This window comes from Macaca mulatta, chromosome 8, assembly GCF_049350105.2.
Source record: "Macaca mulatta isolate MMU2019108-1 chromosome 8, T2T-MMU8v2.0, whole genome shotgun sequence".
Classification (NCBI taxonomy): Eukaryota; Metazoa; Chordata; class Mammalia; order Primates; family Cercopithecidae; genus Macaca; species Macaca mulatta.
The window spans coordinates 1,084,790-1,110,900 of NC_133413.1; the positions used below are offsets into that span (position 1 = coordinate 1,084,790).

At 47.9% G+C, this 26,111-nt stretch overlaps 2 protein-coding genes across 4 annotated transcripts in view; one reads left to right on the forward strand and one right to left on the reverse strand.

Annotated features, from left to right (window-relative positions):
* Positions 1 to 2,328: 2,328 nt before the first annotated feature.
* On the forward strand, positions 2,329 to 6,775 carry LOC114680155 (uncharacterized). 3 transcript variants are annotated; one of them, XM_077942896.1, is made up of 3 exons: positions 2,329 to 5,027; positions 5,196 to 5,277; positions 6,081 to 6,775. In XM_077942896.1, the coding sequence occupies exons 1-3, from the start codon at positions 4,816 to 4,818 to the stop codon at positions 6,324 to 6,326; spliced, it is 540 nt and encodes a 179-aa protein (XP_077799022.1). In that variant the 5' UTR covers positions 2,329 to 4,815; the 3' UTR covers positions 6,327 to 6,775. The 3 variants fall into 3 exon arrangements, 2 of the variants coding, with proteins under 2 accessions (XP_077799022.1, XP_077799021.1); XM_077942895.1 differs by having other exon boundaries at positions 2,332 to 5,027; positions 5,193 to 5,277; XR_013396990.1 differs by lacking the exon at positions 6,081 to 6,775 and adding an exon at positions 5,407 to 5,538 and having other exon boundaries at positions 4,885 to 5,027; positions 5,193 to 5,277.
* Positions 6,776 to 10,786: 4,011 nt separating this feature from the next.
* TDRP (testis development related protein) overlaps positions 10,787 to 26,111 on the reverse strand; it is a 55,064-nt gene continuing 39,739 nt past the window's right edge. Inside the window, 2 exon segments of the mRNA NM_001265984.1 lie at positions 10,787 to 11,727; positions 13,464 to 13,567. Coding sequence (NP_001252913.1) covers positions 11,382 to 11,727; positions 13,464 to 13,567 — 450 coding nt within the window. The 3' untranslated portion in view covers positions 10,787 to 11,381.

Sequence of the window (26,111 nt, forward strand, 5' to 3'; positions counted from 1 at the left end):
TGTGACCTCTTTTCTGGATCTGAGAGGGAGGACAGCAGGTACCTGTCCCACGTCGTGGGCCACATCCCTGGCTCTCTGCTTGCAGAAGAGGTACCAGGATACAGCCCTCGAGAAGCACAGAGAGGGCACAACTGAGAGACGCTTAAGGAATAAAGGGAGTAAGGTTAAAGATCCAGTTGTTACCACCTGAGCCTAATGTTACCACTAATGGTGGATGTCAGACACCATGTGACCCTGCTGTGCACAGGGCCCAAGAGCTACCCTGAAAGAAAGCAGCAGCTGGGATTAACCCAGCCTTTAGATCCAACTTCTTGTTTGTAGGAAGTGCTAAGGATGGAGGAGTGAGTTAAACACCTCAAACAACAGTGTGTTCAGGAAAAGCTGGGAGGGAAGGGAGGGACACAGGGGGCTCCTGATTCCAACATGAGAAGATTTCAGAGACAGAACCACCATATATGATGCATGATCATGGTTTTGGGGGAAAAACAGGTAAAAGGTATTTTCCAATTTTCCAGACAATTGGGCGCGCACACACGCGCGCGCGCACACACACACACACACTAGATGATATAGGAAATTAATTTTGTTAGGTGTGCCAATGATACTGCACTTATGCAGACAGCATCTTTTTTTTTTTTTTTTTTTTTAAGAAATACATCTTGAAGTACTTGGGGGTGATATGTTGTCGGTAATTTACTTTTAAATGGTTAACTAAATATATGTATGCACACACAAAGCAAATATGACAAATACAACCATTATTGAATTTCAGTAGCTGAGTTTATGGGTGTCCATTGTACTATATACTTTTGCATAGATTTTTTCATCATAAAAAATTTAAAAACTGAAATTGTCAACCTCCCCCCACCCCAAAAAAGCCAAATTAAAATACACACGGTTAATTATGAGAATTAACCACTATTTGAGGATTAAGTGTGATTTGTTTCTCTTCCTTCACCCCACTGGCCTCAGGAATGAAAAACACTTTAAAGGGAGAAAAAAGTAAAACTCTGACCACGATCCTCCACCCCATCCTGTCCTGTCTGCTTCTTGTGTCAGAGCCACTGAGGGAAAATCACTATTTAAATGGTCACAATGGCTGGGCGCAGTGGCCTACACCCAGCACTTCGGGAGACTGAGGCAGGAGGATCACTTGAGCCCAGGAGTTGGAGGTTATACTGAGCCCTGATCGTGCCACTGCATTCCAGCCTGGGTGACAGAGCAAGACCCTGTCTCTAAAGAAAATTTTTTAATAAAAACAAATAAATTGTCACACATTCCTAAGGTGCATTAGACTTTGCTGGGAGACGGCCTTTCTAGTTCACCATTGAGCTTAGCATTTCCTGCTGTTAAAATTAGAATAACTTTTATTCAGGATGTGCTCCTCCGAGATGAAACGGATGTCCGATTCTGGGAGCCGGAGGAACACGCTGCAGTGCACTTCCAGACTCTGGGAGGAGTGGGCAGGCACACAGAATCTCAGGAAGACGGTCCAGGGCAGCGGGGACATCCATCGTGTGTTGACGGTCAGCTCTGACAGCCCGGCTTGAAGCTGCCTTCTAAGGATAGAGACTGAGCAGAGACTCCATGTGTCCTGGGCCCCAACAGACAAAATCAGAATGTGCAGGAGCCTGGGCAAATGAACCTATGACCCTGGGCAGCTGGCAGACTTTAAAAGCAAATTCCAGGTTCAAGCCTGTCTTTTTAAATATCTGCCCAAGGCTGCCATGGACCAAATTCCTAAAGATACCTTGTTGCCCTAGAAATGTCTTCAAAACTCAGTAACCCACTAGTTTTCCCACTTTGTCCAGAGACTTGGCTCCCACCTCCCCGAGCTACATGACCTTCCATCAAATCCACGCTCCACACAAAGAAAATAGCACCTAATTCTGATGAAAATGTCTGCCCATGGGACAAAGCCCTGCAGGGCCCAGCCTTGGCCTCGAGGGAAGGCAGGATTGGGGGTATGACACTAGCCCCCCCCCCCCCCACAAGAGCTGTGCCTCACCTCACACAACCTCCCTGGTCCTCACTGGGTGAGGTAGAAATGCCACCGGCTCTACTTCCTGTTGATGTGCGGACATTGATCCTCTCTAGGGTTGAGAACCAGCATTTAGACCCAGAAATGGACTTCATGGCGTCAAGGGAGAAACAAGCAAGAGTAGAAAATGAACAAAATGAACAAAACAAACGGGAGGGGACCGCAATGGACAGTGGTTCACAGAAGAGGGCCTGTTTCAGAAGAAAGAAAAGCCTCTTGGGGGTGGCACACAGGTGAGAGGACCCAATGGGTCAGGGCACCAAGGAGCCAGCCAGGTGAGCTGGACCTTTGGTGGCACAGGGACCTCAGGATCTGCAAGAGGATTCTATGAAAGCACATGCTTTAAGAGGCTGCAGGTGAGCCTGCCCGAGAACACCTCCCACACGAGTTGCCCCACGCTCTCCAGGCTTGGCCCCTCCACTGGCTGTTCGGCAGTTCCAGCCCTGAAGCCCCTCTTCACAGGGCCTCCCACCATCCCCAACCCTGTCCTCACCCACCAGCTTCCTCAGCAAGCAATTCTTTAATCAATTTTAAAGAGTATTAAGTATGTTACAGAATAGATGGCACTCGTGTGACAAAAATGAGAAATCCAAGAACTGAAGTTCAGAAGGCCCAGCCCCAACCACACCCCTGACTTTTCTCCTGTGAATGGAAGGGCGTTTCAGAACCCCAGTGGTACATGCTACCAGGGCAGGTCTCCCTTCTGCTTCCAATGCCTTCTACTCCCCGGGCCCAGGGCTCAGCCATGGGAGGAGCCAGTGCAGCTGTCACGCGGGCGTCTCCTGTGGGTGTCCTGTGAGGGTGGCTGTTACGCGGTGGGTGCACAGGAAGCAGCCATGGTATCTGGGGTTGGGAGGCAGCAGGGGACCCAAATCTGGCTCCTGCAAACCCTGGGGACCATGTCCCAGTGAAAGCACCACCCTGGGCCAAGACCCTGAAACACTAGAGAAGCTTTGGGAAGGTGCTTTCACGTAGAATGGAGGGAGACAAAAGTGGCTTCCTGGCATTTGGGAGGGAGGTGGCAGGGGCTGCGTGCAGAGCTGGGATGCAGGCCTGAAAGCTGCATCTCCTCCACGGAGAGCACCTCAGACCCTGACCTCAGCAGCAGGCCAGGGTTGGGAAGGGTGCGCCTTCAAGCTGATCGTGTTTTGAGTACTTCATAGAACATGTTGCAGTCGGGCCAGGCTGAGGCCGGGCCCACAAGTGGACCCCACAGAGCACAGCTCAGATCAGTAGAGAGAGGCCCAGAGTAGGGAGTTGCCCAGGCTGCACTCATGTTGCTGGCATAGGCCATGGCCTCCTGAGACAGTACTCGGGCCACCGCACACCTTACAAAGGATGCCACCCACCTGGCCAGGGGAGGCCCAGACTTGACACAGAGGCCCCAGAACCACACAGCACCAAACCCCATCAGGGCCCAGCAGCTTCAAAACAAACTCAGAGCCAAACAGGTGTCTGCCTTGGTGCAAAGATCCCAACTTCAGCATCTGACCCCAAAACCCACACCAGAGGGGGACCCCCCTAGGGAAACGCCAGAGGTCATGGTAGCGGGAGGCGCCTTCCAGAAGGGAGCCCCAACACTCTCACAGTGGCTCAGACCTGGCGCAGGCACAGCCCTTTCCTGCCCAGACTCGGGACGTGGCCTTGGCCTCGAGCCTGCCCATCCTGAGCAGGCTGTCCCTGGTGGTCTGTGTGAGCTTCTCTGCACCTGTGATACTTTGCCTCATTCCTGGGAAATGCTGCATACATAGCCACAACTGAATCAAGGTTGCCCTTCCTCCCCACCTCAGCCTGCAGTCCCCCATCATCACTTGTCATTCCACCTGCAACAGAACAAACTCATTCCAGGCATTCAAGAGCGGGACTCTCAGACCTCACTCAGCATCTACAAAATGGGCACAGCAATGCCAGCCTTGCAGGACTGTGCTAAGGCCCCAAAGGGAGGCAAGGGCAAAGCACAGGTGTGTGACGGGTGTGGCACACACAGGTGTCAGTGCCTGCTGGGGCCCAGCAGGGCAAGGCCACAGGCTGGTGTTGCTGCTCTAAGCCCTTCCACCTGTCCCCTCCCTAAAAAGCAACAGGAGCTCACATAGATGTTGCCTGAGCCTATCCCAGCCGACTGCAGCAGCAGAGGCAGCCGAGCCTCCTTCCGAAGCCCACAGGAACAGGCAGGCAGCATGGTCAGGCAGCCCTGCCACTTGTCACTGTTTAAAAATTAGATTATTTTTTAATAACCTAAGAACAAGTACATAAACAATCTAAATAATAAGTTTCCATTTTGCTCACTTCTAGTTTTATTTCTCAGCTGAGGTTTTTTGGCAGAAAGTTTAGTTGAATCCTCAAACACAGCTGGCCGTATGAGCTGGAGTTTTCCACTTCAGGGAACTGAAATATATTAATTCAATCAAAAATAGTTTACTTCCTCGGGGGAAGTAAACTGATTTTGTTTTGTTTACCTCCCTCCCAGCCCAGCCTTTCACTGTGCCAAGTCACTGCCTAAATTTAATAGCTTGACATTCTGGGAGGCCAATGGCCTTCACCTGGGGAGGGAGCGGGGGTCAGCAAGGGGTGCATTTTCGGCTCACCGTGCTCAAGTTGAGACGGAAAGCGACGGACCTGACGCCCCCTAAGGCTTTCAACCCAGTGGAGTAGAAAGCCCCAGACACTGCAACATTCCTGCCTGGCAGGCGGTCTCCTCTGTGCCTGGACTGCTCTGAGCTGACTCCACCCCAGGCTGTGCCTGCCTCCGTTTGGTAAATTATGACTTTTTTCCCATGATGCCCACATGGAAGCTGCACCTCCTCAGGGTGAGCAGGTACATGAAGCGCGCACGCAGCCAGACAGCAGGACACGCACGTGACGGGCAGAGGCGAAGCTTCAGAGACGGCACCAGCAGGACCCCAGGCTTCCAGGGGCTGCCTCGCTTCCCCGCAATCCAAGGTGGAGCTGCTGAGACAGCGGATGGCATATCTAGGAAGCACCACAGGTATACACGCACCGTGTTTCTTTGTGAATAGTCAGTATTCTTTTCTAATATTTTTTGACACATTCCAGAAAGATTAAGAACAGAGGTAAAATTCACCCCAAAATTCTTTCATTTAAACACAACTATTAAAATGTATCATTTATCACGTCTTACTGTGCTTCACAGCAGCAAGGGGGACACTCCAGCTCCAACGGGAATGTGTCCGCATCACCAGATGACCCGTGTTCTTGAGGCAACGTGGCAGCAAAAGGTGGGTTTGCCTCATCAAAGGCCGCCCACACCAGTGCGCTAACATCAGATTGTCTTGTGTTAAAAAATACAGATTGCCAAGAAAAAGTGGCTTTTAAAATAAATGCATTGTTAAATCTGATGTTCTCAGGAGTCAACATAGCAGAGAAGTAAAAGTACAGGGTACTGACGATAGATAAAAGCACCAGGTATTGACAACAAGGAGATAAAACCCACATCCAAGATCTCAGAGACCCTGGCCCAGGCGGGCAGGTGGAACCAGGGATGGAAGTCCACAGCCGGTCCCTCACCTGCCAGCAGCGTCATCAACTCTTACCTACCTGCTGATGCCATTTAAAAGTAAAACCTTCTCGGCTGTCGCTGTGAATGAAGCCTGTGGCTTCCCAGGTAGAGTCGGGGCTAGCCGCAGGACTGGATCAATAAGGCTGCCAGTACTCAGCGTGCTGCCCTTAGAGGGAGTCCCCGCCCCCCGCAGGTTAAGAACTCCCAGTAACAACAACGGGTGCTGTGCTCACGACCTCAGAACGTGGCAGGCTCCTGGGCCATCGCAGTGACTCACAGCAGTCCTAAGAGACAGGCCTGCTGCTTCCCGTTGTGCAGGAGGAACAGGGTCTCTGAGGCGGAGGTGCAAACTAACACCCACACGGTGGTGAGTTCAGGACGGGGCCTCACAGGTGGCATCATCACCACCTCAGGATGGGCAGAGGGATGCCTGGCAGGCAGGCACACTGGATACTAGTTGTGACCTTCCAGTTGTCAGGACCTGTACTGGTAATCCCAGTCAACATCGCCTTCCTTCCACAGCAGCTGCTCTTGGCTCCTCACTACACAAGGGTCCCTAGCAGTGTGCCCCGGGGTGTGGCGTCCCTGCTGTCCCAGGGCTGTCAGCCCAGCAAGGAAGAGACGCCCCACAGAAAGAACACCCTGAACACAGCCAGGACGAGAAGGACAACCAGGAAGCTTGGTGTGAGCATCTGGGCTGAAGGGAGGGCGGCTCCATGGAACCGTTCCGCTGACCTCTCAAGACAGGAGAAAAAGGGCCACGGATGAAGTGGTGGTGATCAGCCCCTAACCTGGACACTTCACAGCCAAAGAAGCTACCGGAGAAACGTGTGGTGCCAGTTGCCTCCCACGCTGGGCCACACCACTCAGCCCAAGTTCTCGGTGGGCTTCAGGATGCTGCCGGGGGGTGATGTGGCTCTGAGCACGGACCCGTCCCCGCCTGCCCGCCTGCTGCCTCGCTCCCAAGGCCCCGCATTCCTGCCCAAACCTCACGGGAAATGTCACTGTCTACACCACCCCCACCACAAACACCCAGAGTTGTCTTCCTGGAGGTGGCAGCTTTTACAGCAACTACACCAGTGAGTCCTGAATTCCCAGCAGAGGCTGAATTCCCAGCAGGGGCTGATGGGCACCAGCTGTATTCCGCAAGGCCCCTCACCCGCCCAAACCCCGTGCCTCCTGCCGTTAGCTCTTTACAATTAAAGTGTTTAAACAGACAAGCACCTTTGCTTATAGCTATTCAAGACTAATCTAAGATGCAGAAAACCTAATCTAAGATTAGGAAGTATTCAGTATTTCACAGATTCACCAATATCCTTCAAGCTTCACTATTTTCTCCTCAAAGCCCTCTGAGAACACTGAGTTTATAAACAGAAAAGAGCCTGAAGTCAACAGCCGGGACCCCTTCTCAGGGCTGGTGCTGCGGGCCAAGGCCTCAGTGAAAGGGCCACACTGAGCAGCCTCAGGGCACTGCCGGGCACTGCAGAGACTGCTCGGCTACCAAACAGCGCAGCTCCAATGTTTGAAGTACTGAGCTGTCTTCTTTCAGTAGAATTTTACACTTTTGGACAACGGCCAAAAGCTAGTTCACTTTTCTGTTATTAGCTAAAAGCTTAAGTTTTCATTTCCATGTGATTCTTCCTTCACAGTAGGAATCTCAAAGGTTCTCAGGTAACAGAGTAGTGCTTTTCCTTAAATAGGTGCAGTCAACTGGCTGGACTTGCAGCTTCCCTAACAGCAGAGCAGTCCTGAGCCCAGCGGCCAGTGAGAGGTGGTGGCGGTGGCCTGCCCCTGTGCCCCTCAGGGCTGCAGCAACAACCAGATGTCAATGCACAAGCCCCAGTGGCAGGGTGAGGGCTGGTGGCCACTGCCAACCACTGACAAAGCCACCACAGCAGCTCTAGTAGGTATGAAGAACTACAAAACAATAAATCACTTAAATCTGAGGCTGAATTGAGCATAATTTCATCTGATTCAGCCCTCGTTTTGATGTCTTATATCCACCACTATGAACAATTTTGGGATGACAGAACCGCAGGCCAAGAGGGGAATCACTTGTTGCTGCAGTTTAAATCCCCAGATGTTGGTTCTGGCGGGTGCTGGGTCAGAGAGTTCACGTCGCAAGTCGCAGCCCCAGGCAGAGACACTTCTACCAAGCAACACAGCACCTGGATGAGGAGGGCCACTCCGTTTCCGCCGAGGCCGAGGCCGAGGCCGCTCACAGTGCATTCCTACCTCATCAGCTGGGCTAAAACTGGTTTTTTACCAGAAGGAAAAAAACAGCAGCAGCAAGCTATCTCAGTCATTCAGCACTGTTTAAACAACCTTTGGACTACTCCAAGCATTTTTTTGTTGTTTTTACAGGGCCTCACTCTGTCACCCAGACTAGAGTGCACAGTGCAGTTGAGGGTTTTTTTTTGTTTTTTGAAAATGATCAAGTAAATGTTGATCTGGAAAAGTCACCTTAGCCAACTGATCTCTTCAGAGCTGACTCAAGTGTGCCCTGCTGGCTGGTCTTTTGGTTGATCAAGCAAATATCAACTGAAGAATGACCAAAAAAACTCAAAGCGCATTCATGGCTAAAACTAAACTGGGAGAGTAAGAGAGGGCAGAATGGTTCCCTCACCTGTGAGACAGCCAGAGGACGATCGGAATTACATGGCAGGTGTGGGTGAGAAGCTCAGGCTTAGGCTCTGAGGGCACCAGGCAAGGCTGGGGGGGCAGAGTGGGCACCCATGCCATCCATGCTCCCCGGCGAGGGTGGAGTAGGTGACAGTGCAGTCCACACTCACCCATGAGGTCAGCGAGGAAGGCCGGGGAGTCCACCTGCTCAGGATGCAGGTCTGAGAAGAGGGATCCCACACAGCCCTGCGCCTCCCTGCAAAGCATCTGCACCCAAAAAGCGGCCTCAAAGGCACTGCGGGCTCCAGGGTCCCGCTCCCACGGGAAGTGAGCAGCATTCTCTAGAACAGGCCGCTGCTTTCTAAAAGACTTGTTCCTAAGAGATGGTCATTTTCCTAAAGATAAATAGAAAGAATTGTTGCTACTATGTTCATGTTTCTCCACTCGGAGGAGTAAAATCTTGCTTAAGGACAGAACTCATGAAATAAAGAACCAAAAACAGCAGCCGGGGTGCCCCGCCACACTGTTGCCCTCCAGAGTGGAGGGCCCTGCACCGAGGACTCAGTCACACACAGGCCATTCAAATACGCAAAAGACACATCTTGAAAACCAAGGTTGAAGTTGCTCATTTATTCGTGAAAAGTCCACATGTGTTTACTGCATTCTAAAATGAGGCTAAATAGGAAAGGTGCCATTAGCTCTGAGTGATTAAAGCCATCGTAAGCAGATGCCAGTAATCATGCAAACCAATAATGAAAGAGCTTAGAAACAATATTTTTATTTTTAAAAAGCCTCAACACTAAGGAGGAACCCTTCTCTGAAACCCATCACTTTCCTATTAAAAAATTTAAAAAGTACAGTAGAAGGAGCACAGGACAACTGTCTCCACACAGGGAAGCTGTGTGTTTACACAATTCAAACACCCAGAATAAAAATCACATTCTCCCATTAACTTGTGAAGATAACAAATTTGCTTTGGTAAGTTCTTTCAAGAAAAGATATTTTTTCTCCCAAAGCACACCAATAAATATTTATATTAAAAACCACAGTTAATTTAATCAGGCACAGAAGAAAAAATCATTTTTACATTAGTCTTTGTAGATAAGAAAAATCTGATTTACAGTGCACATTCCAATCCCAATCTGAGTTTGTCCTCAAATTTTGAGAAATAGCATAAAGAACTATTTTGCCAAATGTGCGTCACAATTCTATGATTGACGTGAGTTGCAGGCACTTAGCGTTCCAACAGAGGCACAGCAACCGCTGCCATCACACCACAGAGCTCCCCACTACGTGGGCAGCGTCCCCATCTCCCCACACACGTGTGATTTCCAGAGTTTCAAACACAGTGTTTACATTCCTGCGCAGCAAGACCATGTTAGCCAAAAACAAGCCTACACTGACTTCCGCTTGAAAGTATTTGCAGAAGTCATGAAATGGTGAATGTTTTTACTATCCCAGCAAGCACTTCTCTAGGGAGAAAGACAGTTACGACTGTTTACCTGAGGAAACTTATGATTTGTCAACTTAACTGTTACATTAAAAATTATGAACTTGTCTCTGTATTATGGAACAAAGAAAACCTCCACAACTTCACCATTTCAAGGTTCTAATACAAACTGGAATTTTTGTTTGAACACCACTTGAAGCATGTCCCCCTTTCAAGACTTGATAAGTAAACTTCTTATTCTATTAAAAAAAGTAGATGATTGACAGAAGGCTAGATGGATGCAGACTGAGAGATGACAGACAGAGGGTAGGTGAATAGATACAGATGATTGATAGGTATAAGCGATTGATACAGATTATAGATTTAGCTAGATGAATGGATGTATTAGGTTGATGCAAAAGTAATTGCTGTCTTTCCCATAACAGATGACAGATCAAGTAAACCTGTTCTATTAAAAAAACATGCAGACGCTGGTAACACTGCAGTGTGTTCTGTCATCAGGCACACTCAGTTATTCCACAGGAGCAAGTGGAAGGAACATCCACACGCATGAAACAGCACACAAGTGCATGCCGAGCAACTCAGGAAAGGGTTTGTGTCTTGTTTGTATGTGAGGGGAATGCACAGTGTAACTGGAGGTTTTATTTTGCTTTTAAACAAAAAAGAAAAATATACCTTTTCTTTCAAACCACTTTTACCTAAGATAGATATCTGCAGGACTTGCTGATAAGTGCCAACCTGCCAGGGACACATAACTGGCACCTGATACTGTGCAGGATCACATTGTCAAGGACAGTAAAGCAGACAGAAAAAAAGCGCGAGATGCTCTCAAACTGGCTGTTGGTTCTTGTGGAGAAGACACAGCTTCTCACAGATCTAACACCAATCACAATCGGCATCTCGCTTTGCAAGAACAAACATATGAGCCTAATAAAAAAGAGGCACTTCAGTATTTTATGCACAGTCTTCACTCTATAATGAGCAAGACAATGTTTCCTAAATAAAATTATCATCATACTTCTTTAATCTGTAAACAAAAGAGAGAGCAAATGTTTTAAGAAAATAAAGGAACCGATTTAGAAGTTCAAAAGAGGTAAAAATAAAATTCCAAAAAAGAACCATGGTTACTATCCAGTGCACACACAAGAGGCTATTCCTCCCTCAGCAAAAGATGAACATGCATTTTGAGATACTGACATTTTACACCCAAATATAACCTTTGCTTTTCCACTATTTGTTTAAATATTTGTTTAATAAGAACAAAGTTTAATTTGTCAAGTTAAACAAAATTTAACCTAACTTTGGAAGATTCATCTTACCTCCTGACTGTAATTTTCTGGCAAAAGAAAAGAACTGCATGACTGCTGCATTTGTATGTGCTACACACAAGAAAAAGGGATAGAAGTCCTGAAACAGAACGAGGACAGAGAGCAGCATGAAGATGATTTGTGGCAAACTGCAAATCATTACTGCTGTATTATGGGACAGCATCAAAAATTCACATCTCCAGTTTCTGCAAAACATGGACTGATGGGTATTTCTGCAATAAGGCAATCAAATGTACAATCCCTGCATGTGTTCACCAAGGAGTCACAGTGTGTGTGAGAGTTCATTAAACAATGAAACAGAGGTCCAAATATGAAATATAGGCAAAAAGTAGACTCTATTCCTTCTAACAGAAAAGACTCAACAACTACATGGTATACTAATAAAAGGCCACCACGCCGGGGCACACTTGCCACGCAGCCCCCTCACTCCACCTCCTCCGGGCTGTCCGTCAGGTGGCCTTTACTCTGCCGTCGGATGCTCACCAGCCTCCCTGCCGAGCGCAGGCTCCACCTGGAGCTGTTTGCAGAGCTGGCCAGGCTGGTATACTTGGTCGAGCCCTTGGCGTCATCCTCCCAGCCTGACCAGGATGGGTGGCCACCCATGGTGTCCTCAGGGTCAGCCGATATGTCTTCAAGAGCAAGTTTTGGAGGCTCCCAACCTTCAATTTCATCTGGTTTTTTAGACTGTATATTCTGTTTTAAAACCAAATTGTCCCAAAATCCAGATTTCTTCTCTGCCTTCAACTCTTCTTTTAATCGTAAGTTAGTTCTATAGGAGATGAAAGAGTTAGGTGTTGGTGACCCAGTGGTCTTAGGGCCTCAAGCTGTATCCATTTTACAAACATAAAATTCTTTAAAATTTAAAAAAATTGTTTAGAAAACTAACACAAGTCTATATGAAAAGTTTCAAATATTAAAGTTAAGGAAAAATCAGTCACTACATGTTGTTAATGAAGTGTGTAAAAGCCATATTTTAGGACACCACTTGGCAATACATAAGCAAATAACTAGTTCTGACAAGAAATAAGTATTATTACACAAGAGAGATCCTCAAGGCAATAGGAAGGTAGTACTCAAGATTTTGAGCAAATCAGATCTATGAGAATCCAGGGTCTAGATTAAGAAACCAGGAGGGAAATCTATTCAATTTTTCAAATAGGTTTGCAATTGGATTATTAATATAGCAAGGTTGTGTCAAGCATTTAGTAGGTAATTTACTCAACAAAAATAAGAATTCAGAACACCATCTACTATAAAAAGGAAATGGTAGTGAGCGACAGCTACTGAAGAAAGATCTTCAACTACTCTTCACCCTGACTGTCCGTGAGCATCACCTGGGAACATTTGTAAGAACACCAGTGCCCAGGCCCTCTCCTTCCAGATGCTGATGTATTAGCAGGTCACCTGACCAGTTCATCAGCAGGTGAACCAGTTTACCCGTCTTCTACAGATGAGGATTGGTGAAGTCACAGCTCCATCAGAGCATGCCAGGCCACGTGTCTGTCCTCAGTGCACAAAAGTGCCGAGAAGCAGACCGGGGGCCCACAGTCCTCAAACAAAAGCAAACTCTGTACTTGTCGACTCACCAGGATTCATCTTCTAATCAAACAACTTTCCATAACACAAGAGTAAATATGCCATTGGTAATATCATTGGGTAGTCACTGAACTTATATTTTCAACTTTACACTTTTAAAATTCTGAAACACTGATGATAAATTCGCAAGGTCAGTTTAAATTTATTAAATTTTCTAAAATCTTTTACAGTTTACCAGTCAATCCTTTGCATTTTTAACAGTCGTTTTTTGATGTTGCTGTTTTGATTTGGCTTTTTTCTGAAACTACTAAAAATCTTAAGTGTGGCTACAGGCTGCTGTAAGGCTAATAAGTTCAATTTATAATTCTAAGTTATTTTCCACGTTTCCATAACCTTTCAAAATGCCAACAGAGACCCTCATGACCTTTTATCCAAAGTATAGTTTGTTTGTTTTTCATCGAACAACGCATTTCTTTTTTTTTTTTTTTGAGACAGAGTCTTGCTCTGTTGCCTCAGCCTCCCAGAGGTTCAAGCAATTCTCCCACCTCAGCCTCCCAAGTAGCTGGGATTATAGGCATATGCCACCATGCCCAGCTAATTTGTTTTTTGTTTTTTTTTTTAGTAGAGACAGGGTTTCACCATGTTGGCCAGGCTGGTCTCGAACTCCTGACCCTATGATCTGCCTGCACTGGCCTCCCAAAGTGCTGGGATTACAGGCATGAGCCACGGTGCCCAGCCCATTTCTGTTTATTCACAAGGGGGATGTTAACTCCGAAGCACACATCACGAAGTCCATGACCATCTGCCACTCAACAGGGACAGACGCAGTGGGGAGGGAAACAGGGACTTGCCACACCCCACAGCGTGTCCAGTTACACTGTATTTATGCCATCAAGTTTTCACTTCTACCTCCTCAGTGACTTCCTCCCTCTCCTGAAATGATCATTTTCTTACACAATTGTGACTTACCCTTTGGACTTTGGAGATTTACATCTTTCCAGGAGATGCTGCTCATCATCTTTATTAAACAGTGAAGTCACTTCTTTCCAACCTCGGAAACTTGCTCCCTGAACCTAACAAAAGGTTAAGAAAAATGTCAAATGTGATGTTATGAATCAATAGAACTCTGCTTTCTACTCCAATAACCATGGAGTTGAAATTTAGAAAAAAGAATTGGCAGAACTTACATCTTAGGTTTCCATACCTGTGTGTACACAGTTTTCTCCCATTAGTTACTAGTCATCTCAGCTGTTTTGGTATTATGGTCATAACAGCTTAACAGCTTATCAGTGATGCTGAGTAATCTAAATTTAGTAAAAGACTAGTCAATAATTATACTTTGCCTAAATAGCTTATGAAAATGATGCTTAAAATCAGACGAAGCTTCCCTCACAATTAAGAATTAGGTCTCCTTAAAACTTGGGAGATTGGGCTGGGCATGGTGGCTTATACCTGAAATCCCAGCACTTTAGGAGGCCAAGGCAGGAGGATTACTTGAGCCCAGGAGTTCAAGACCAGCCTGGGGAACAAAGTGAGACACCCCCCACCCCCGTCTCTATAAAAAATACAAAAACTTAGCCAAGTATGGTGGTGCAAACCTGTAGTTTCAGATACTCAGGAAGTTGAGGTGTGAGGATCACTTGAGCCCCAGGAGGTCAAGGCTGCAGAGAACTGTGATCTCACCACTGCACTCCAGCCTGGGCAACAGAGCAAGACCCCATCTCAAAAAACAAACAACAGCAACAACAACAAAAACACGTAGGAGACTGACCTTTGAGAAGGCTGTTACGAGGTCCCCTAGAAGGGGGGCCTCTCCAAGGTCCCCTGGAACAACTCTGCCACTACCTTTAAGCGTCAGCACCTCCATGGAGACAATGACCTTTGCCCTAACCTCTACAAGTGTAGATTTCTGAGAAGAAATAATTTTGTTGACTGTAAACAAATGATTTTGTACAATTTTTTCATTTCTGAAATCAAAGTATCTTATAATTAATAGCATATTGGATACAATGAAATCCATTACTAAGAAGAAAGAATGGAGAAAACATCTGACAACCTGGCGTGTGTCGAGGGCCCTTCATATTCACTGATTAACATTTCCCAGGGTTTATCATCACATTGCTAGGGCTGGGAAGGGTCTCTCACAGGGTAGAGCTAGCTTTTGAATACTTTGCATTGTTAAAAATATAATACAAAAATAAAGCAATCCTGAAAGCTGAAATGAGGCTGCAGGATGACACTGATCCGAGACAAAGATAATGAATACAATTCAATCAACCCTTCGAGGTAACCCAGTGATTGCCAGGTGCAATGCCTGGGGGTCTCCAGGGTGTAACACAGCCTCAAGAAGGGGCAAAGGGCAGAGACGACCCTGAAAACTAACCAGCGACTAAGGGGTCCCACTTTTATTCCCATAGGCCAGACCCTCAACTCCCTGTCTGGGCAGAGGTCTGCATCTGTAGACAGGGGGACAGGCCCTCCAACAGCTGACTGGAGAGCTGTTTATGAATTAGGTCCTGGGATAGGAGCATGATGGCAGTACCCAGGCCAAAGAAACCATCACAACAAAAACACTCGGCATCAGGTATCAGCTTTCCACATCACACACTGCACAAAAACCTATCACACAACCCATGTCATGCTGACAGCTTTGGCACACTTGCATGTACATCAGGTAAAGGATTACGTCTGATGCTCAGGGCCCATGGCATGACAGAGCATGTAGCAGGATCCTATCAAGAAGTCTCAAGAATGTAATTCTAGAGGCTGACCCATCTGGACTCTGGAGGAAAGACCAGGTGCAGTCACTATGTGCCCAGCACTGTGTGTGCAATGCCCACCTACCACATCCCTCACTCTGAGCAGTGCCCCATGGGACAGACACAGTGAAGCTTCATGACCTTGGGGAACTTGGCTCACGCAAATGGCCAGGAAGCAAAGCTGGGGCTTGAGCTAATGTCTCACTGCCAAGTTGTTACGTTCACCATTCCCAGGCCTGCCCTGTCCCAACACCACTAGGCACAAGCCTGTGCCTCACCCCTCCATGGACTGCTCACCCCTTCCCTTAATCTGTCATCACTACCTTCAGATGCTATTTGCTCCACACACCACCCGCATGTCCTAAAGGTGTGATATGGTGTGGCTCTGTGTCCCCACACAAGTCTCATGTCAAACTGTAATCCCCATGTGTCAGGGGAGGGACCCGGTGGGAGATGACTGGATCATCGGGGCAGATTTTCCTCTTGGTGTTCTCATGATAGTGAGTTCTCATGAGATCTGATCATTTAAAAGTGTGTGGCACCTCCCCTTTCTCTCTGTCCTGCCGCCATGTAAGATATGCCTTGCTTTGCTGCCACATAAGATGTGCCTTGCTTCCATTTCTGCCATGACTGTAAGTTTCCTGAGGCCTCCCCAGCCATACAGAACTGAGTCAACTAAACCTCTTTTCTTTATAAATTACGTAGTCTCAGGTCGTTCTTTATAGCAGTGTGAAAACAGACTAACGCAGAGAATTGGTACCAGAGAATTGGGCTACTGCTATAAAGATACCTGAAAATATGGAAGTATCTTTGGAATTGGGTAATGGGCAGAGGTTGGAATAGTTTGGAGGGTCCAGAAGAAGACAGGGAGATGTGGGAATGTTTGGAACTTCCTAGAGACTCGTTGAATGGTTTTGACCAAAATGCTGACAGTGATATGGACAATGAAGTCCAGGATGACGTAGTCTCAAATGGAGATGAGGAACTTATTGGAAATTGGAGTAAAGGTCACTCTTGCTTTGCCTTAGCAAAGAGACTGATGGCATTTTGCCCCTGCCCTAGAGATATGTGAAACCTTGAACTTGAGGGAGATGATTTAGGATATCTGGCAGAAGAAATTTCTAAGGAGCAAAGGGTTCAACATGTGGCCTGGGTGGTCCTAACAGCATACAGTCATATGTGTTCACAAAGAGATGATCTGAAATTAGAACTTATGTTTAAAAGGCAAGCAAAGCATACAAGTTTGAAAATTAGAAGTCTGACTCTCCAAATGGTAGAAAAGAAAACCCTTTCTGGGAAGAAATTCAAGCTGCCAGCTGCAGAAATTTGCATAAGGAAAGAAGAGCCAATGTTAATTGCCAAGACAATGGGGAAAATGTCTCCAGGGCATTTCAGAGACCTTCATGGCAGCCCCTTCCATCACAGGTCCAGAGGCCTAGGAGGGAAAAATGGTTTCCTCAGCCAGGCCCAGGGTCCTGCTTCACTGTGCACCTCTGGACATGGTGCCCTGTGTCCCAGCCACTCCACCTCCAGCAGTGGCTAAATGGGGCCAAGGTATAGCTCCAGCCATGACTTCAGAGGGTGCAAAGCCCAAGTCTTGGTGGCTTCTACATGGTATTGGGCCTGCAGGTACACAGAAGGCAGGAGTTTGGGAGCCTCTGCCTCAATTTCAGAGGAGGTATGGAAATGCCTGGACGTCCAGGCAGAAATCTGCTGCAAGGGTAGAGCCCTCAAGAAGAACCTCTGCTAGGGCAGCATGAAGGGGAAATGTGGGGTTGCAGCCCCCACATAAGAGTCCCCACTGGAATACTGCCTAGTGGAGCTGTGAGAAGAGGGCCACTGTCCTCCAGACCCCAGAATGGTAGATCCACCACCAACTTGCACCACGCATCTGAAGAAGCCACAGGCACTGAATGCCAGCCTGTGAAAGAAGCCGAATGGGGCTGTACCCTGCAGAGCCACAAGGTCCATGGAGATGCCCAATGCCTTGGAAGCCTACCTCTTGCATCAGCATGCCCTGGATATGAGACATGGCATGTAAAGGGATTATTCTGGAACTTTAGGATTTAATGACTGCCCTGCTGGGTTTCAGACTGTAGCCCTTCGTTTTGGCCAATTTTTCCCTTTTGTGCATTTACCCAATGCCTGCACCTCCATTGTATCTTGAAAGTAACTAACTTATTTTTGATATTACAGGCTCATAGGCAGAAGGGACTTACCTTGTCTCAGATTAGACTTTGGACTTGACTTTTGAGTTAATGCTGGAATAAGATTTTGGGGAATTGTTGGGAAGGCATGACTGGTTTTGACATGTGAGAAGGACATTACATTTGGGAGAGGCCAAGAGCAGAATGATGTGGTTTGTCTCTGTGTCCCCACCCAAATTTCATGTCAAACTGTAATCCCCACACATCAGGGGAGGGACCTGGTGGGACATGACTGGATCATGGAAGCGGATTTCCTCCTTGCTGTTCTCGTGATAGTGAGTTCTCACAAGATCTGATCATTTAAAAGTGTGTGGCACCTCCCTGTTCTCTCTCTCTCCTGCCACCATGTTAAGATATGCCTTGCTTTCCCCTTGCCTCCTGACATGATTATAAGTTTCCTGAGGCCTCCCCAGCCACGTGGAACTGTGAGTCAAACCTCTTTTCTTTCTAAATTACCCAGTCTCAGGTAGTTCTTTACAGCAGTGTGTAAATGGACTAATACAACGTGATTACCCTAAGATTCCATTTTGGATATCATAAGGAAAATCAACAGGAAATGAGATTTATTGAAATATAAATTATTACCTATTGTTTCCATTGAAATTATTAGGAATAAGATGCCAAAAAAAATAGTCTCTATGAACTTCAAACAGAGATCTTTTTTTTTTCTTTCTTTGAGACAGGGTCTCTCTCTGTCACCCAGGCTGCAATGCAATGGCATGATCACAGCTCACTGCAGCCTCAACCTCCCAGGCTTGACTGATCCTCCCACCTCAGGCTACCAACTACAGGCATGCACCACGATGCTAATTTTTGTATTTTTTGTAGAGATGGGATCAAACAGATGTCACTGAAGAAGAAAAATCTACAAATAAAATTTACTCAGAAAGAAAAGTTTTCTAGAAATGAAATAAACAGTGAATGTGCACAACAAAAAAGATAAGTGGATGGTCTTCACTTAGATCCAGAAGTACAAATGTATGGCTGCAATATCTGGGGGCAGGGGAAGCTGAAACACACAAAGTTATGGGATTACAAAGAACAGGCCAGTAAGGCTCCCAGCAAGCCTCAGTGCACAGAGCTCTTGCTGTTCCCGCTCACCAGCCAGTGTCACCAGACTGAAGGTTCTCCTCTGAAGAGCCCTTTGTGAAGCTCATGGCCTTTCAGCCCTGTGTTCTGCAGTGCCTGGCTTACTACAGCATGCACCACTGGCGTCTGATGTCTCCAGACAGAACTGAAGCACACGGGGCACCAGTGTTCCTTTGCGAGGTCAGAGATGTGCTATGTCCTGTGCACTCTTGGCCTCCTTATCCTCTTCCACCAACTTCTTCACTGTTTATAAACTGTTAATTCATAAATTTTTAGTCTTTCTCACACATAAGCTTCCCAAAAGTCCCAGGGGAGCTGTGGGACTTCTACGGTTTCCTGGACCATTCTTCGGTAATGCTCTTCTCACCAGGAGACAAAGAGTTAACTGGCTCATTCTGTGTGACAGTAAATCTTCTCAGGTGTAAGGATCTGTCAGAGATCATTGACTTGGTACGTTCCACTAGATTTTGGTGGCAAGGAGGAGTGGTTTCCTGATGAGTGGTCAGTGTTTTTCCTGGGAGCCACTTTCTGTTCCTGGCCCTCAGATGTCATCGCCAACCTGCCTTGAGCACTCTCACCTGCTGGCTGAGCAGAACAACAGCCACCTACCCAAGAACTAAACGCAGGCCACAGAAAGTGCTCCGGACAGCACCCGATGCCGAGAACAAGAGTCACATAAATGCCTCAGTTTAATGAAGACGACAGTGATGGCAATGGCTCAGACTCCCGGAGCTTCCCATGAACTGAGATGCAGAGCATCTTGGGCCACAGGCCATCTCAGAACATAGGCAAACAAGGCACATCCATTTAGGGACACCAGGTGACCCACACCCTCCCCACCCAAACCCCAGTGACATCTGGACAGTCATCTATTCACGCAACGAATATTATCAAACCCATGAGACTGGAACTCACTCAAAGCTAACACAGCACTGCTACAGTGTCTCCCCAGCCTACGGGCCAGAGATTTAGGCCTCAGACCTAAAGGCAAATCTGTAACACACTAGCAAACAAAACCACCACCCAAAGAAGCATCTTAAAATGTGATCTTCAGAAACCCCCCCAACGCACATTACACACGCTCTCCGGAGAGTCAGTGCACGTGGCTTGAACACAACTCACCTCTCCACACCAACGCCCCTGCTGCTTTTACGGGTATCTGCTGGCCTCCAGGGGCTCGCCCTTCTCCCCACTTCCTTTGCCTTCAAATCTCTTTTCTGTTTTGTTCTTACTGTGAGATACAGAAATGTCCTTATCCCCTAGGCAGTGCAGCAATGTGCACAGGGAACAGCTTCCTCTCCCTTCTAACTTCACTCACCCTCGGGATGAGGAAGTCTCAGGCCCACCCGAAGTCTGAGGCCCACAAACCTCACACTCAAGCATCTGGCCACCTGCTAGGCAGGTCAGTCACCAGCCACCACACACAGCACGCTAGCCCTGAGGAGGCCAGCCTTCCTGACAAGCATGCCTTAATCTCCCATTTCTGCATAGAATTTTTCAGGAATTCCACCCTTTGAACACCACACTGGGCTGGCAGTAGAACCCACATTTTCAGTTGTGTGGTCTCCACTAACCACACCAGTGTCCCTGTAGCACCTGGCTGGCTGCTGCACATCCCATCAGATGACCCTGGAGCTAGGGCTCCATCCCACCACCAGCTTCCTGAGCCCCTGCTCTCACATGCGCCTCCATGGAGAACCAGCAAGGGAATCCCTCTCTATTGCCAGGTGAGCAATTAGAAGAGGTTGGAGTCCTAGAAGGTGCACAAATAGACATGATTGAAGTGTGAGCATGAGGACTGCTGCAAGGCCACCACTCATCCATTATGCAGGCAGACAACGGCCACGTGCAGCTGGGAGGAGCAGCAGGTTTCAGAAGCACCTCTGGGGTCCCTAAGCCCAGGCCAGGCATGGTCCTTCTGGGGCCGAGGTCATCACAGCTGGACTTAATAATTCAGAAAAAATCCATCAAAACCAGACACCTTGGTCTCTACCTGAAGTCTCCACATTTCCCTCTGAGCATCCCCCGGGAGGGACGGGAGGGAAAGTCCTCGCCTGAGCACTCTGCTCCTGTAGCCAGCAAGGCTGGCCCTCGAGGTGGGGCTTCCTGAAAGGCCCAGGGAGGACATGGACATTGTCCTGAGGTGGACAAATTCTTACGTGGTGTCAGCGTAAGTGCTGCTCGTGGTGTGGGGCATGAAGAAGAAAGTTCTCCTCTTCTGCGGGCAGAGCCCTGCAGAGTCTGTTCTATGGGAAGGCACAAAAAACCCAAACGCGTCTTGGAGACCAGGGAGAATGATGGTAAAACATTCTTTAAAACTGAGATTCAATTCAGAGAGAAAGCGACATCCAAAACGATGAAGACAGATGAGATGTGCTGTAAAACGCTGGTGATGACCAAGAAGTTAGGTCACAGAAATGAGAAAGTAAGTTTTCGCACAAAACAACGAAAAATGATTTTTTTCCTGTTTTAGCTATACCTTAGTTGTAAAAAAGTGCTTCATGTTTCATGAAGAAAATTATGAAATATTGTAAAGAAAATTAATATCCATAATTTACCAAAATTATTCCTGTTAGGTTAAATGGCAGTGTCTTATCAAAAATGTGCAGACAGGCCGGGACCTCTGGCCAGCACTGAATACACAGGGAGTCGTAGGCCTCGTCCGCAGGCCCCACCAGCGTGCACGTCCAGATCCTGTCCATGAGCACAGAGCTTGGGTACGGCAACCCTGAAGGCTTTGTTTAGAAGAATTGAACCTGCCAATCTTTACCTCCTGTAATCAGAAAACAGACCCTCATCTAACCAAGTGACACTCTCAGAAGTGCCATCCTTCATACTTAATCTCACAATTTGTAATCTTGAAATCTTAAACAAAATGTCCAAGATACAGCGTCATTTGCGTTTTCTCCTATTTTTCATCAAATGTAAAATTCGAGCACTAAGGTTTGATTTATCCCGATAAAGCAGATGGAAATTTCTCCTTTTGCCACAGGAAGGGCAGGTGTACTGGACCCTGGCCCTGGGAGAAAACCTCCAGGCTGCTCCGGGCAACTCTGGGTCCTGACGACCAGGGCAGGAAAAAGCACAGCAAGGCTGAACGGTGACACCTGAGACCATCCCAATAACGTGGGCAAGATCAGGAAGTGTTACACCAGAGTTCCTGTGAAGGACAGAATCCAGAGAGAGGGTTAACAAGAACATGAGCATAATGCTCAGGTCAGCTCAGTGCATGCCACATAACCTGCACCTCCCAGTTCAGTCCAGAGTTCATGTAATTTTAATATTTTAATAAAACAAATTTCCTGGTATATGTTTTTTGTTTTGTTTTGTTTTTTGGAGGCGGAGTCTTTCTCTGTTGCCCAGGCTGGAGTGCAGTGGCGCGATCTCGGCTCACTGCAACATCCACCTCCTAGGTTCAAGTGATTCTCCTGCCTCAGCCTCCCGAGTAGCTGGGATTACAGGTGATGGCCACCATGCCCGGCTAACTTTTGTATTTTTAGTAGAAATGAGGTTTCACTATGTTGGCCCGGCTGGTCTTGAACCCCTGCCCTCAAGTGATCCAACCACCTCAGCCTCCCAAAGTGCTGGGATTACAGGCGCGAGCCACCACGCCTGGCCCTTTCCTGGTATACATTTTAAAGGTATTTAAGTTCATATGTCAGGGCAAAAGAAGAAATCTTTGTTAGGCCAGGTATCCCAACTTCTCATGAGGAACACTGCATCACAGCGGGGTGAGCGTGTGCAGTGCCAGCATGGGACACGGTACAGATGGTTTGCTGGTATCAACCACAGGGTGCTGGCATCCCTGCAGTCACAGGCACACAATACAGCTCTTTGTGAAGATGAAAAGAGGGGAATGTGGAAGGAGCTGTACACGACCCTGACCCACCCCCTCCAGAGCCCACCCTCTCCAAAGCCCACCCCCAGAACAGTTCTGGACAAAGGCTTAGCGCTGGCATTCAGTGTCTTGAAGCTGTTTTAGGGGTGGTGACGAAGTAAAGGAGGACTCTGGGAAGAGTGAAAGCACAGGCCCCAGGCCTCTTCTTGGCATCACCACTGGCTACCACCCCCCGTCTTCCTGAATACCGTGGAAATGCTGTGATCCTGGGAACACAAAACACAGTGCCCCCCAGAGGCGAAGATTTCAATTACGTACAACAAAAAGGCACAGAACAGCTTAGTCTTCTTTCACCCCTTCTAAATGTTGCAACTCACAGTGAACTTATCTTTAAACACACTGAAGTTATTGAGAAACTGGCCATTCTACAAAACACTGGTTGCTGAACCCAGTCCTGACATCCAGGTCAAACTGTGAGACCAAATCCCACAGTCATCAGACAAGACCCATCAGGCTACACGAAGGCCCACAGCCATGTTCACCAAACTGCAGGGTGCCAGGCAAGGACCCTTCAGGGCGTGGTGGGACTACGCGGCCATAGCAAGACCAGGCTCCCACCGGAGGGGCTGCTGATCTGACCCCCAGCCTGCCTGAACGCAGTCTGACTCAGAAAACTGGCTTGGGTGACCTAGGCACACCTCAGCACACACAAACATGGAACCCAGAGCCACGCACCAGAACCCATGCCCACCTCAGCACGTGTCAACACGCAATCCAGAGCCACGCACCAGGACCCATGCCCACCTCAGCACGTGTCAACATGCAATCCAGAGCCACGCACCAGGACCCATGCCCACCTCAGCACACACCAACACAGAATCTAGAGCCACACACTGGAACCCATGCCCACCTCAGCACACGTCAACATGGAATCCAGAGCCACGCACCAGGACCCATGCCCACCTCAGCATGTGTCAACACGCAATCCGGAGCCACGCACCAGGACCCATGCCCACCTCAGCACACACCAACACAGAATCTAGAGCCACACACTGGAACCCATGCCCACCTCAGCACACGTCAACATGGAATCCAGAGCCACGCACCAGGACCCATGCCCACCTCAGCATGTGTCAACACGCAATCCGGAGCCACGCACCAGGACCCATGCCCACCTCAGCACACACCAACACAGAATCTAGAGCCACACACTGGAACCCATGCCCACCTCAGCACACGTCAACATGGAATCCAGAGCCACGCACCAGGACCCATGCCCACCTCAGCATGTGTCAACACGCAATCCAGAGCCACGCACCAGGACCCATGCCCACCTCAGCACGTGTCAACACGCAATCCAGAGCCATGCACCAGGACCCATGCCTGCTTCAGCACACGTCAACACAGAATCCAGAGCCACACACTGGAAACCATGCCCACCTCAGCACACATCAACATGGAATCTAGAGCCACACATCAACCAACGCCCACCTCAGCATGCACCAACATGGAATCCAGAGCCATGCATCGGAACCTGTGCCCACCTCAGCACGCACCAACACGGAATCCAGAGCTGCACACTAGAACCAAAACCCACCTCAGCACATGTCAACACGGAATCCAGAGCCAGGCATGAGAACCTGTACCCACCTCAGGACATACCAACACGGAATCCAGAGACACACACACTGCCCACCTCAGGACACACCAACATGGAATCCAGAGCCACATAAGAGCAATCCACGCTCACCTCAGCACACACCAACATGGAATCCAGAGCCAGGCATGAGAACCTGTACCCACCTCAGGACACACCAACACGGAATCCAGAGCCACACACTGGAACCAAAGCCCACCTCAGCATACACCAACACACAATCCAAAGCCACACACCAGAACCCATGCTCACCCCAGCACATGTCAACACGGAATCCAGAGCCACGCACCAGGACCCATGCCCACCTCAGCACGAGCCAACACGGAATCCAGAGCCACACACTGGAACCCACGCCCACCTCAGCACGAGCCAACACGGAATCCAGAGCCACACACTGGAACCCACGCCCACCTCAGCACGAGCCAACACGGAATCCAGAGCCACACACTGGAACCCACGCCCACCTCAGCACACACCAACACGGAATCCAGAGCCCCGTGTCGGAACCCAGTCCACCTGAGCCTGCCCTGGGTTCTGACAGCAGCCCTGTCACTGGTTGCTCATCTGTCAGATGCCAGCTGTGTGACCTCCAGGAGATGTTTCTCCTCCTGTTAATTTCTGCAAACATATATTTTAAAAACAAAAGGAGGACCGGCCTCAGAAAAGGCCCCACTGCAGCACTGGGTCTTGTGTTTCCTTTGATATGCTCCAGACAGCCTGTTTCGGGCAGCGTTTTCTTTTTCCTTGAGTTTTAACCTGGGGGTGCAGCAATAAAGTATTTATTTCAAGAGTCCTGAAGTCGGTCAGGGGAGGCAGGGGGAGGGCCTAGAGCAGTCCAGGAGCCCCTAACAAACCCCCTCACCAAGTGAAGTGAGAACGGAGCCCCCTCCCCTGCAGGAGGGATCCAGTTTGCAGAATGTTCAAAAAGGCAGACTCTGGGCTCTGCCACCAACCCTGATTCACACACAGACAGTCCAAACCTTCAAACCACTCACGCTCAATACCTGCAGTTTTGGGAATAAGAAGTCGCCACTCCAGCCCTGTTTGGTGAACTGGCAATTCCTGTAAGGATCACCAGGTTACAATCTGGGTCAACAGACTTTGCCATTTATTTCAGAACAGTCAGTCTGAAGATCTTGATGCCAGTTAAGTCTGAACACACCAGAAACTGGCACTCAAGACAGTAACTGAGACAAATGAACACGTGTTCTCTGCTCATTCGCATTGCTCATTCGCATTTTGGAACCCAGACTTATAAATTCATTCTAAGCTCATGAGGGGCACTATTAATCATTTCTCATTCTGAAAAACTTCTACCTATGTCCTTTTTGAGATACGTATTTGGAAACCAAATGACTAAGTGTATATTAATAATGGTTATTACTTATATGGAGAAGGATTTGGGACTAGGGAAAGGGGAACTTTTACTTCCCACAGTTTTAAACAAAGTATTTTGATGAAATAAAAATATTTCATACATGATGGCTTCATATTCAATTTACAAAAACAATACACATAATCACATAATTTTGTATGCCTCATAAAAACAAACATTAATTAACACATTTGGAATTACTTATGTAATCTAAAACCAAAACCTCTCAACACTGTGTACCTGCAAATAGACCCACAGACCTAAAACAGCTATAGCCACCCTTGGTACAAATATTCTTTTCAGCAGGTTTGTAAAGAACTGAAAAGGATTAATTCTGTAAGTGCATTAACTGTACAAGTCCACAAATACCTCTGCCACCAAGTGCTAAAGCAGTTTTAATAACACGTTCATTATGAGTCTTGTGAAACAGGGGTGGGAAGGATCTTTTAAAAGGATAAATATTGCTTTTCACAATATTGAAGACGTGTAAAATTTCTCTTCTGTTTTTATAAAACTAGAATGAGCAATCCCGATGAGGAAATATAATCCATGACTACTGCGAACCGAAATCCAGACTGCAGGTGCACGAGGGTTGCTAGAAATACCTCAGATGGGAACTTAAGCCATGGCCAGAAGCCAGTGTCAGCTCCCATCAACTTCCAGCCATTTCCCATGAAGGCCCTGCAGATCTC

What these genes read in the sequence shown, in the direction of transcription:
- LOC114680155 (XM_077942895.1), top strand. Translation starts at nt 4,816, where the DNA reads ATGATGCCCACATGGAAGCTGCACCTCCTCAGGGTGAGCAGGTACATG. An exon ending in ATATCTAGGAAGCACCACAG is followed by an intron (nt 5,028 to 5,192) that starts GTATACACGCAC and finishes TGTGCTTCACAG; the next exon opens with CAGCAAGGGGGACACTCCAG. An exon ending in AGGCAACGTGGCAGCAAAAG is followed by an intron (nt 5,278 to 6,080) that starts GTGGGTTTGCCT and finishes TTCCTTCCACAG; the next exon opens with CAGCTGCTCTTGGCTCCTCA.